Source organism: Anguilla rostrata, chromosome 8 (assembly GCF_018555375.3).
Source record: "Anguilla rostrata isolate EN2019 chromosome 8, ASM1855537v3, whole genome shotgun sequence".
Classification (NCBI taxonomy): domain Eukaryota; kingdom Metazoa; phylum Chordata; class Actinopteri; order Anguilliformes; family Anguillidae; genus Anguilla; species Anguilla rostrata.
The window spans coordinates 11,698,559-11,711,744 of NC_057940.1; the positions used below are offsets into that span (position 1 = coordinate 11,698,559).

Here is a 13,186-nt window from a genome sequence, read left to right on the forward strand (position 1 = left end):
CCCCCCTGCTCCACCCAGGCCACGCCCTGTGAGAGCGCTTACTTAAGGACGTAGGCTCCTCCAATGTGCACAAGGTACAGGCTAATGTAGAGCAGCTGGCGTGGAACGTCCTCCTAGATTTAACACACACATACAAAAAAAAACCAGTACAGAGACCCACAATACTTATTTTTGTTTCTAGTTGTGATTAAGAGATAAAACTGATAAAAGGCCCAACAGCTAGATTACTGTATTGAAATTGAAACACACAAAAATTCTGTATCGAAAAACTGGAATTTGGCTGGAATTTTGCACTTAACAACACAGCATCATGGCATAGTTATGTGGCTTTTTTATCACAAATTTTTTATCTTATCATTAACATGTACATTGTAATAAATAACTACATTCCTTCTACATGCAGGTCCATGATGCAATGATGAGAACACAGGTATTTTCCCATATACTCCATATACTACTCTGCTGTGGGTTTCGTATGACTGTGTCAAAAGTTAGTCATTTTACTGAGGTGCGAATGGTCATTTTTAAGGGGGATTTAAAGTGAGAAAGCATTGGAACCCCTGGCCTGAATCATTTTACACATTTCCAAGTCTGATAGTGCAGTGAACGGGCAGTTTGGCATGTCCAGCCTGTCAGTTTTCAGACTCACATTCTTGGTTTTCTGAAAGTACAGTTCTGGCAGAGCATGAAACCAGTAGGCAAGCTGCCAAATGTAGAAGAACTTCATCTGGAACCTGGTGGGGGGGAAGCCATGCTGTCACAATTCAATGTAAAGGTAAGACGATGAATTCCCGAAAACAAAACTCTTCTTCTAATACTCAAAATGTACACCATTCCTAACCTATAAATATTTTTAAAACATGCCATGCGGTGAAATGTATAAAATGGGGGGGGGGGGGTGATAATGAGAACTCAGTCAATGAGGGGTGAACAGCTCACTCTATGTGTTTTATCACAGTGGAAGCAAACAGAATAAGAATTTCCTTCAGAAAGATTTTTTGTTTAGTATACACTTATCCTGGATGACGTACGCAGCTTATCTTTTTACACGTTACCGATTGCGTGTTACGTCTTGTTCAAATGATTTGGCTATTCCTAGTGGAGAACAGTACATGCACACCCTTGAGCAAGGTGCTTTACCCAAGCTGTAACTGAACATATCCAGCCGTACAGATTGATGAAACAGAAACAGTCGTGCACATGGTGTCTATGAAGTAAATATGACTCTCAATCTCATGGTGATGCACTGCGTTTCTGGGAACGGTGACGGAACAAACTACTCACGGCATTAAAGTGTGGGGGTAGCCTTCCCATAGATTGACGGGACTTGACAAAAGATTTTCCTGAAACATAAATCAAAATCGTATGAATTAACAGGAAGGGAGAAAAGGAGGGAGGGAGGAAGACAGAGATAACATTATTCCCTAGTATTCCCTGATGCATTTAATAGAATATTAAATTTTCCTATAATTTACAGTAATGAAATATTGATGTTGTTACACTTTCATCAACTGCTTAGTCATTAATCAATTAACTAATTTATGGAATTTATGGTTAACTGAGTGCACCTACACCTCAGCAGACTATTTCACCCTGGCTCCAGACTATCTTAGTGAGGTAATTAAGTATAATCATGGAGTTTATGAAGTTAGATTCAGCTGTCTGGGCTGCTGAGTGGACCGCAGTATACTTTCAGTACTGCCACTCCAGCCAGCAGGACCAGATGATCGCTTATGAAATCTAAGGAGCACTTGTTAATGGGCTGTTTACACGCATCTGATGTGTCAAGCTGGCCTTAATGGAGCTGACACACTTGCTAGTTTAGCGTCAAGTGTCAAGCTGGCCTTGTCGGAGCTGACGCACTTGATATCTTAGCCTAGGCCATGAATGTATGATCTGAGTTAGCCCTGCAGGTTTAGAACATAAACTGAAATCAGGTTGGGGCTCCAGTAGGAGGGCTCCCAATAGTGACCACCTTAGCCATCATAGGTTATACACAGGTGGCCGAGGACTGTACAGTAGCTGGAGGAGGCTTCTATCCAAGTGTTTATCCTAGTTTTTTGGAACAGAGACTACATTTACTTTTGTCTGTTGACAATCTTTAAAGTGTCTAACCTTATGTGCTGTTTCTTTCTCCCTGGGGCCCATGCCCCTGCCTCACCCTGAGTCCACAGACAACTCCAGCCTATTTCCGCACCCTGGGTCCACAGGATCACTCCAACCCTGTCCCTTGCTCTGAGGTTGTGGACCCCGCTGCGACCCTGTTCATCCCCCTGCCCATGCCTTGACTCAGCCTGGAGCTCCAGATGTATCACCCGGTCCCTCTGGACCGCACTATACTGAACTATACAATTTGGTCTCCTGCTATTCCAGTTAGTTTATTACCTCAGCTGCAACCTTCTCAACCCATTTTATTTGCTTCTCTCACTTTCCATTCTACCACTGCTTACACCAGACTGGCCAGTGGAGGATGGGCTCCCCCTCTATAGCCGGGTTCCTCTCAAGATTTATTCCCTACAGGGAGTTTTTTCATGTGTTTGCTATTTTGGGGTTTGGGCCTGGTTTTTGCTATTTTTGCCCTGTTTCTTGCATTTTTTCCTGCCACTCCGTAAAGCGTTTTTGTCACAGCTTTCTGTAAAAAGCACAATACAGGCGCAGGCACTAGTGGGCACACACTGAAGAGGCTAACATCTGAAATGTCTGTGCTCACTCCTTAACCCGCTCTTCTTTACCTGCAATGATTTCTTTTGACTATATGCACCAAGCTAATCAATTTGTCAGACCAGAGGTCTATTGTTTTTGGTTCAAGTACTCACTGAGAAGAGTATGCTAGTTCCCCATCCACAGGACAGAAGGTAGAAGGCACTCAGCTGGCCGGATTCATCAAACTTGGTGTGTTTGATCTTGGATAGATGCATCTTCCTGTTTATTTTCTTCACAAAGCCATAGACATACAAAAAAATTAAAAACATCCAAATGAACATGCACAATGTGCACTGTATGTGTAAACATACATCTGTCAGATGAGACAAATTGCACAAGAAAAGGCTTTCCAAGCTTCAAGACATTAAATTAAATGATGAAAAAAAGGTGAGACAGGGTCTTTGACACTCACATCGAGCAGACATTCCTGTATGACTGCATGAAAAATGATGGCTATCAGCATATAGAAGAACACAGTGGCCATGTCCTTCGGGCCATGGTGGAAGTAATTGACAGCCAACTCCTCTGGGCCCTCTAGGAGGAGAGAGAAATCGACACTGCTACACCTGAACACTTTGGGGGGTGGGGTGGCCTTGGCCATTAAATGCTCCACCCCAGTGTAGATATTATTGTTGTTGTTGTTGTTGTTACACATGCATTTTTATTTAAAAATTTACTCAATGCTCTCTCACCGGGAAACGCAGCATTTGTTGAGATGGTGACGTTGTGTTGAACAGTTATGAACAAACCGGCCACATGAGAAGTAACCTGAATCACGAAAAAAAAGAAAAATAGACATGAGATGAGCTCGTCTGTATATTTACACATTTAGATATTTTAACAAAAGGCATAACGGTTAAACATTTCTCTCAATGTCCAATAAAATCACACCCAGTGGACTCGAACATTACGGTTTACAGTACGGTTACTGGCGAGTACAGGTAGAGATGGTGGGGCATCACAGACCGAAAGCTGGATGATCTCTCGATAACCAGCCTGGCATAAGTAGGTTCAACAACCAGAGCTGGGGGCACTATCGTTGTATCACTGTGTAAGTGGCTTAAGTAAAAACAATTCATCATAAATTGACTGTATGTAAAAGAATGCAAGCTAAAGTGGTACAAATCGCTCTTGGCGTCTGCTAAACGACTAAAACGTAAAATGTAGCCAAACACTACATACAACCTGAAATCATGAGGAAATGCGATAACATTAGCTGTCACGCTGTGCCGGAAGCTACATGCTAAAGCAGAGGTTCGGAGCATCTGAGCCGAGGACCGACACATAGTGATAGCATGCAATCTCAGTAATGTATCCATCGTTAAAATGGACTGCAGCATCACGTTGAAATACGACATTACCTGGCTGATACCTTCAGTAAAACTGCAGCTACATTGTAACCAATGTGCTGCATGTGACGTCAGCATCAGTCACTTGACGCATGTTATTATGCAGACTACATAAGAGTTTTTTTTTGTTGTTGCACGTATTGGAACCTACGTCAGACTCATTCACTAGTGGGTCCCGTGTTAAAGCTCGATCACTGTGTTCAAGGGAGGGCATATATCATCTATCTAGCCAGCAACATTGATAGCTAACGCATAGTACTGATGTGGAAAAACGAAACAAGAATTAAACTCTAATAAAATATTTGATTAAAAAGACATCGTGCGAGTTTCCAGTTTCATCTGAAAACCTGACAATGTAATTTGCTTGTTCGGCTACTATTTCCTTTTAATGTAAATGCATCAGAAGTTCATAACAATGGATAGCAAAAGAGGCTTTTGCAGCAATAGTCTGGTTAGACAAACACAGAATTTTGCAAATGCATCCTTACCTCAAACAACAGACCAACAACGAACAGCAATGCAATGCAGGAAACAATATCAGCATGATTCTGGATGATAAAATCGTGGCTCAGTATAGGTGGGTTCTTGTTCTTTTTTCTGATTCCCATGTTTCCTCCCACCTAGCTGATGCTGCGTATATCGCAGCTTTCCGTGGCCGCTTCCACAGCGCTGGGGAAAAGGAAACGTCCACAACGATGCTCTGTCAGGTCCTCTTGCTCCAGCTTAGCGCTCCGTGCGCCCGCAGACAGCTCGCCTCAGTATTGACCACTCAGCGGCACCACAGCACTGGACCGCCACGTGAGATTTGTGTTTGAGAAAAGATTCGTGACAGCCTTACAGCACTCTCTTAATTAGAGCGCCACCTCTCAACTTGGCTGTTTCTCTGTTTCTTGACTAGTCTCCTTTTAAAACCTTAATTTCACCAGTAAATCAGAGAACTATTCTGACAACTATTAAACACGTTTAATGCCATTTCTATAAACAATAAAAATCTTCGACCACTGCCTTCCTCGCTGGTGTTTCATTAAGTAGAACCACGTAGAAAGGATTTATACGAATGAACAAGCACATTGTGTTCAAATAATGAAACCATATGACACAGTAGAGAAAATATATCCAGAGTATCCAGAAAATCTTTGCATAGTGTATTTTAATGTTTTTCATGTAGTTTTATAACACTACTTGATATATTAAGGCATGCATTTCTGTACTCTGTACTTCCACACTACCTTTTTTTTAACATGGTGGGGGTGGGGTTGGTGGAGGGAGCCCAGGTGCAGCCAGGTCAAATGCTGACAGACTCTGAGATACACGTGTTCAGTAGGTTGTGCAAATGTATGTCAAAATCACATTTACCATTACCAGATTATGATAAATTAGCATGACTCCAAGTCTAATATGAGTGTGCAAAATTGTAAACACCAGTTTGCTTGTTGCCCAATCTGGCAAGGAAAAATGGGCATTAAGCCAAAGGATAAAAAAAACTGTTTGTACTTATGGAAAAAGTAAAAAAAAAATGAAAGAAAAAAAAACATATCATTGTCATAATGCGAAATTCATATACTGTTCGACAGTCTCACATACTACAGGTATATATATATACCACCCAAAACAAAAGTCAACTGAAAGCGGCTACAGTGAAGGCCTGGAAAGTAGTTCCAAAGAAGAAACCCAATTTCTGGTGAAGTCAGTGGGGCATAGACTTGGTGCAGTTATTACATGTAAGGGCAGTGCAACCACATGCTCTGATTTACTTTACATTTCATCCATGAACTTAGTATTTGCATAGCTGAAAATGGGGGGACTCAACACAAAAACAGCTGTTTCCGTTCAACTGTGTAACGTAAATGTATGTAAACGTCATGACATTAAAGCTGATTGCCTGTACTGCGTTTCATATTCATCTTTTGATCTCAAATCCAAATGCCTTAAGCACATAGCAAAAAGAATAAATTTCTCTCTACTGTTGCCATACTTTTGGAGGGTACTGTATAGTAGTAGTAGTAGTAATAATAATAATAATAACAGACACATTGGGGCCACTGTGCATTTTTGAATAATAACTGAATTATTTGTATATTTAACAATCATTATCACAGAAAACAGCATTGATAAGACATTACACATCCTTGAAATACGCATTCACAATCGAATACATGATTTGTAAATAGTTTGTGATCTCAATCTGGCAGGGTTTAACAACAGAAGAGACCTGCTTCACACTGGGCTTCAATGCATGAAACCACAGTTGACATCTAGGAAATTTGTACTTGATGTATTTTCATGTCAAAAAGTAATTCTGCACACTGCAAATCAAAAAGGCTAGGACAAACACACTAGAAAAACAAAATAAGGCTAATCATAGCACTATCTCTGCCACTTCCTTAGTTAGCAATGATATTGTATTTGCCCTTGATGATAAAAAAGGAAACCCAAGATTCAATTCAGTATAATTTTCAGAAAGCCAGTCCAACAGGAGCAGGAAAAGTCCCATTATGTTCTCAGAGTTTGTTCTTCCATCTGCAGCACTGATGCGATTCATTTTCTGCAGAAAGAGACATGCATTGACAAATATCCAATGGCCCCACAGGGAATATATTAAGAATAGGACACCACTCAAGGATTCCAAGTGCTGAAGATATCACTGATTTTAGAAAACAGCAAGAATATGTTTTGTGACTGCACTGATGGAGCCCCTTACTAAAGGGGCTTTAATAAGGGGCTCCATCAAACGCTGCTTGGTCACAATCCTGACTATTTTGGCAGGGCCAAAATATCCTAAATTGACTAACGGGCATAATTTCGGTATCCAAATCAGATTTTATACAAAACATATGATTAATGATATCTGACCCTTGAATAGTATCTGTGGTTTAGCAGGTCATTTAAGGTCTGCTTGTGCCCAAGTACAGCTCAGAAGACATAATCACCCACTGCACAGTGAAATGACACATCGGTTTTCTGTTTGTCCAAAGCGAGCTTCCCAAGCTGTTCGGCAGATTGTGTGCCTTCAGCCCCTTTTGAGATACTCCTGACCTCTCACTTCAGAAGAACAAACAATTACGTACCGCAAATTATTTTGCCCTCTTTCTCCAGCTTCTTCAGGTGATGCACAAGATTCACTTCAGCTGCTCCGTGAAGATATTCAGGCGTTTCCTGATTTTAAATAATAAATAAACATTAGTATTCATATATGTAAAATATATTAATTGAATATAGTAAGTAATTTTTCTGGGAAAGGCAGCACTGAAACCATTCACCTTTATTTTTGGTGTGAGAATGAACGCACACCTCTTCAGTAATGACTGTGGATTATATATATATATACAGACAGGTGACAAATTAAAAGGAAAAACCTGAATAAATGAGTGGAGAAACATAACGAATGCAGATACTTCCATACAGGTGTACTGCATGATACAATTAAGCAATTAACACCCTATCATGCTCTGTGGCATGTATGAAAATGCTGAGCAGGCCCAGTTCACCTAGATTTTGGATCAGCATGGCAAGAGGAAAAGATCTAAGTGACTTCCAAAGAGGGTTCATTATTGCGCTATTGCGGTACGGATGGCAGGAGCTTAAGTCACAAAGACTGCTCAACTGGCTAGTGTTTCAATAGGAAGTGACCACAATGCCATCTGCATTTAGATCTATGGGAAAGACATCAGTAAATACGGTCAAAAATTGTGGTAAATAGTGCATATTCGATGACCGTGATGCTCGTGCATTAGTGCGATATGTAAAGAAAAACAGAAGAGCAACTCTTCCTCAGGTGACTGAGAATGTCAATGCAGGTTTGTTCACAACTACATATTGAGGGATATTATAGTAGGGTTGCAGTGCATAAAACCCTCATTACAAAGACAAATGCACATTTTGAGAGTTCAGCAATGCAAGAACCATAGACATATATATATATACATATAATTAGGAGGGATAGATCACACACAGGCTATCATGGGTATAAAACAGCCTACGTGTAGCTCAGCTAGTTTGCTAGTAAGCACAATAAGGTGCAACAAAGTTCAAGGCCTTGTAGCAGGTAACCATGACGACGCTCTCTCGTGACGCAACCCTCAGGTTCAAAATAACAACGTTATGTTTAGCCAAGGGCGATTTCGCCTGTCGCCGACCGGCAACGTGCTCGTCTCTGGAGCCTTCGGACGAGTGAGCGGAGGGGGTTCAGGTCTCACCTTGGGCAAGCGTTTCTCACTCATTACATACGTACACTTCACATTACATTTAAGCCACGGCCATTTTTTTCCTGTCAATACCTTCAAACATTAAAAGCATGAGTGTTCCCTTCTGCGGATGAACAACAGGGGGGTCATTACTCTCTGTAAGTGAAACCAGACTTAGGCCGCATAAACGCGCACGCGGTACCTTGTACACCACTTTTACGAGCTCTGCGGAGGTGAATTCCTTCCCGGCACTGCTCTGCAGAACGTTCAGAACCTGCTGCTCTCTGAGGTTCCTGTGAGTGATGTACTCCTGGATTTTCCTGCCAGCGTTTTGCACCACCGGCCCGTGACCTACAGCGGTTAGCAGAAGAGTGACCTGTGAGATACTTCCCCGGATTCTGCTGGCTATTGTTGCCGCTGTGCATTTGATCTGCAGATGTCCTTGCTGTTTTCACAAAGTCTAATGGCACTGGATCCAACCTGGTATTTACACAACCATCAAAAGTTTTATTGACAATATGTAGATCATCCTGTGATACTGAGGCAATCTCTCCCCTCTGTACTGATCTGAGCACATATGTTCAGTACCATATTCCCCATTTTGCCCTTTTATACAAGGTTACTCCTCCTTGTTTGTTTATCATTTGCCCCTTTCTTCTTTCATTATTTTTTCCTACAACCATTTAACCAACTCTGTGTCAAATCTTAGTAATAACTAACAGCAAGTGCCTGTGGATATTTGTATCTGCTAAATTAAATTAGGCTTGCAACTGAAAAAGGTTGTAGGATCAGTTCCCAGCTGGGATGCTGCCATTGTACTCATGAGTAAGGTACTTCACCTGAATTGCTTCAGTAAAATATCCGGCAGTATAAATGGATTGCATGTAAAAATATACACTGATCTGGTTAGGGGCGTCTACTAAATGCCAGCAAGTAATGTAATATCACGTAAGTTCCCACATGCAAACGTAAGAAAAGAGTGCAAACCTGGGTATATCAAGTCAGCCCTGGAGTTGAGCAGTATCTGCAGAGACTTCATGTAATCGTACAGGTCCTCAAACACGGCCGTCCCTTCCCCCAGGATGCAGTCCCCCGAGAACACCGCGTTTTCCTCCTCCAGCATCACGGCCATATGGTCGTCCGTGTGGCCGGGGGTGTAAAGGACCCTGCAGAGGCAAAATAAAAGTCTGAACATGCCGGCGTGGTCTTTCAGGCCACTCAGTTTCTTTACGCGGTGACTCTTAATGGGTTTTTGCTACTTCAACTGCCACAGTTTTCCTCACTGTGCAAAATTTGGGAACCACTGATCCAACATGTCGTCTCCACACAAGCAAACACATTATGCTGTAGCTACTATAGAAATACTCTGCAGTCAAATTCCTGTAGGAGGTTCAGAGTTCAAAGAAATTGTTGACGAAATATAGTTCCACCGTTAATGCTTTCTAATGGTGGAATGCTAAATGGCAGTTGTAGCTTTTTCTGTTCTCTGTAGCAGTGTTATAAATTAGGGCTAAGACTGTATCTGTTTACAGCTGCTATACAGGAAGTGACCCTGCTTGGGTTTGGAACCAGCGTACATCTACTGTTATAAAACTTTTCTGAAAGATTCAATCTTGTCGTTATTAAGAATCTTTGACAACAGTCAGTAGTCTGATTGTGCTAAAGTTCAATCTCACTCACTTCAGCGTTGCACCCTCTGTTGCTACGACATCGCCATCCTTCAGGTAACAGTATTTTTTCCCAGCTGTTGTTAATTCTTCAACGGGTGGAGCTCGAGGAAGTTTGCTAACCCGCAACTCAGAATCTAAAAGAATAAAAAGAAAAGGGAAGGTATATTTAAAGAAAACTGTAAACAGAGATTCCGTACTTTGCCTAAAGCAATGGTCTGATGTTATGAAAAAGCGCTGATACAGCAGAACGGCCTAACTCTAACTCACCCGCGGATACATCCCTACAAACGTCCGAAACCCCTCCCGTATGATCGTGATGCCAGTGTGTTACTACTATCTCTTGAATCGTGGTGTTGAATTGGCTCAAGGCTTGTTTTAAACAGCTGATGTACTCTGGGACTGAAGGCTCTCCGGTGTCTATCAGGATCCGTCTGAAAAATACAGAATGCACAAGCTCTGTTGACAGGGAATATTGCAGATTGAAGCAGCATTCTGAAGCAGTAAACCAAATAGTGATGTGGTACAGAAGTCCAGACCAGAGATTATGAGGGCTTGAACTAGTCTCTTGATCAATACAGGACAATGTGGCATAGTTGTGCATTGAAACAAGAAATAAGGTCACGTGTAGCTATGCAGATACATACATAGAGGTAACAAGAGCATCCTGCAATCCTGACACACACACACATACACACACGGACTGCTACAGTACACACATACAGACACATACTCACCCAGGGGTGCCAAACTACAGTCCTGGGCCCTGTTTCACGAAGCATTACTTCTGAGTTCGCTGGATAACTGCACTGAGTAAAACCTGGAAACCTTCCACATGTAGAACACGGACTGAAGAGAGCTGTTCCGGGTTTTACTCAGCACAGCTTTCCAGCTAACTCAGTAATTATGCTTCGTGAAATAGACCTCTCGAGGGCTGCAGGTGTTTGCAGTTTCCTTTCGATCAGCAGCGACGTTTGAACGAAGGGTGGACTCTAGCCAATCAAAGACTTAAATTAATCATTTGTGCTGAATACGGAAACACACCGAAAACCAGCAGACACTGCGGCCCTCCCCAGAGCTAAAGTTGGATATTCCTGTACTAATCATTGTGTTCTATTAGTAAGCAAGCTTGGATAGTTTACAAGAAAATGAAATAAACTGCCACACACTTACTTCAAAAACTTCTTAACGGACCATATATGCACACTACTCAGATAACCTGAACTCAATTTTACCTAAAAATCAAGACGCAAGGGCTGCCGAGTGATCACGGTTATTAGATAGTGATATAAACTAGCACGATTTGCTATGGTTTACTAGCTGGCTAATATCTCGCCATTCGCGGTGACGCCGATGCTTTTCTTATATACTTTAAAATAACTTTTGCTGCATTTTAAGAAGTATTTTCCGCTCACTTTCAAGCTATGTTCACCTCAAAATACAATACCACGAGCTATGTTGTGGCTAGGCTAACTACCTGTTCCCGGTTCCGACCAAGTACGTATTAGTTCCCTGAAGTGTCATGGGTCCAGGATTGCAGCCGAGGATGCGAACAACTCTGGACGATAGTTGTTCTATACGTGGTATAACTGTAGTCATTTTACCCTAAGTCTGTTGCACAACCGCATAAACTATGAGAAAAATCAATGGAACACTTTAGCTTATTACGTACAACTCTACTGAGGAGTTCTGTTTTCAGAATCCTCCCTACAATCAGTTCAAAATAATGCAATACTTCCCCCTAGTGGAGACAGTTCAGTGCCACCCCGTGCACCGTCAATGCTGAGAAGTCGAAAGTAACATGCGGAAAAACCTACGGAGCCACAAACATCGAATTTAACAAGAAAGGATATTTTTTCCAATGTCATCTCTAAACAGTTATTGACTTATACTTACAATTTTAATGTAGAGTTGACAGAAATCAGTCTGACAGCAACTTAAAAAAAAAAAATTACTGAATCAGGAGTGTAATTCTCAATAAGGTAAATAATCAATGAGTGGCTTAGTTTTAGGGACATACAAAGAAGAGCTTTACAACATGAATATAATGTCACGTAATAAGGTACAAATTCTGTACCTGTAAGTCCAAAGGTTAAGAATGCCTAAACGTTTCATAGTAAAATTCAAACAATCTGAGTAACATCTTGTTCTAAAACTACATACTGTAAAGAGGAATAATGGACGGTAAATGTGTTGGTTGCTTTTCTCCTGATTATTACTTTGTTAAATAAATTATTCTGGACGATTATTTATATGTCAACCAATGCATCACCCTTCTACGGTACTAAAATGTAATCCTCATCATACCATAAGCCATTCACAAAATAAAAAAATAAATAATTACAGAAAAATCTACTGCCTTCTACTGTGAACACTCAGCGTTTGGTGAAGGAATTTCCACACTTACCTTTACTTAAACAGATGTGTGTTGACGGAAAGGCAACCTCCAGGGTCTGTTTTTCATTTTCGGATCATGCCAGTGATGCCCCTTGATTATAAGGACCATGACCAATGCAAGAGGTGCAGCATGCATCTGATCATTCTGGCTCAACTCTGGCAACACGAGCTCATAGACATCACCAGCACTGGTAATACGTTTCACTGGTTTTGGGTCACTGGCAGGGAATTTCCTCATTTGGGAATGGTTTTGTGCATCACTTTGTGTGGTATAAGCAATGCACTTCTTTAATCAAGGAAATTCCTGTTGATTAAAAAAAAACTGATGTCAGACTGGGAAAAGAAGCAGGTTACGTCCAATCCAGCGCAATCACCGATAGAGGCCCTGGCCGTGCTTCACAGAGGCCCTGTAAATAAACTCCACATGTGACAAAGGAAGAAACCTTTCTGGAGATAAAATGTGCCTGTAAAATTGTAGCTTCAGTTCTGAGAAATGTCTTATTTCATTTCTGAGCAAAACACAGCCTGTTTACAACCTTCACCCTGAAAATGGACAGTGCCTGTAAGGTACAGTTTTTTTTCTTTTTTACTAGAAAGGCTGATATTTCAAATCGGAACATTTTCAATTTGCCAGCCACACTGGTTTGGAAGCAAGGCAGTCTACACATCCTTATGATTCAACTGAATTACCATGAATTGTTACATTTTATCTATGCATGTGGTCCCCTTGACCAGAATAAACTCAGTTGCCTATATTCTAATTTTATTTTTGCTCTTGACTCAGCAAACAGCTAGATTCAGTTGGCATATATTTCACTAAACAGCTTTTTAGCACAGATCATGGGATCAGCATCTCTGATTAAAGCAAAATGTTGCCCCTGATGTG

The 13,186-nt window shown here is 41.3% G+C and overlaps 2 protein-coding genes across 2 annotated transcripts; both read right to left on the minus strand.

Annotated features, from left to right (window-relative positions):
* Positions 1–38: 38 nt before the first annotated feature.
* LOC135260312 (translocating chain-associated membrane protein 1-like 1) lies at positions 39–5,947 on the minus strand. Its single transcript, XM_064345556.1, has 7 exons — positions 4,541–5,947; positions 3,396–3,471; positions 3,116–3,237; positions 2,817–2,933; positions 1,285–1,343; positions 650–734; positions 39–113 (listed from the first exon to the last, which is right to left on the minus strand). Exons 1-7 carry the CDS (start codon positions 4,658–4,660, stop codon positions 39–41), a joined length of 654 nt encoding a protein of 217 aa, XP_064201626.1. The 5' UTR covers positions 4,661–5,947.
* Positions 5,948–6,090: 143 nt separating this feature from the next.
* Positions 6,091–11,632, minus strand: lactb2 (lactamase, beta 2). The gene is made up of 7 exons (XM_064346434.1): positions 11,381–11,632; positions 10,174–10,337; positions 9,917–10,040; positions 9,224–9,402; positions 8,439–8,587; positions 7,121–7,208; positions 6,091–6,597 (listed from the first exon to the last, which is right to left on the minus strand). Exons 1-7 carry the CDS (start codon positions 11,500–11,502, stop codon positions 6,554–6,556), a joined length of 870 nt encoding a protein of 289 aa, XP_064202504.1. The 5' UTR covers positions 11,503–11,632; the 3' UTR covers positions 6,091–6,553.
* Positions 11,633–13,186: the final 1,554 nt, after the last annotated feature.

What these genes read in the sequence shown, in the direction of transcription:
- lactb2 (XM_064346434.1), bottom strand. Translation starts at nt 11,502, where the DNA reads ATGACTACAGTTATACCACGTATAGAACAACTATCGTCCAGAGTTGTT. An exon ending in TTGGTCGGAACCGGGAACAG is followed by an intron (nt 10,338 to 11,380) that starts GTAGTTAGCCTA and finishes TGTATTTTTCAG; the next exon opens with ACGGATCCTGATAGACACCG. An exon ending in AGAGGGCAAAATAATTTGCG is followed by an intron (nt 6,598 to 7,120) that starts GTACGTAATTGT and finishes CTCTTTCTGCAG; the next exon opens with AAAATGAATCGCATCAGTGC.
- LOC135260312 (XM_064345556.1), bottom strand. Translation starts at nt 4,660, where the DNA reads ATGGGAATCAGAAAAAAGAACAAGAACCCACCTATACTGAGCCACGAT. An exon ending in GAACTAGCATACTCTTCTCA is followed by an intron (nt 1,344 to 2,816) that starts GTGAGTACTTGA and finishes TTTATGTTTCAG; the next exon opens with GAAAATCTTTTGTCAAGTCC. An exon ending in ACTTTCAGAAAACCAAGAAT is followed by an intron (nt 114 to 649) that starts GTGAGTCTGAAA and finishes TGTTAAATCTAG; the next exon opens with GAGGACGTTCCACGCCAGCT.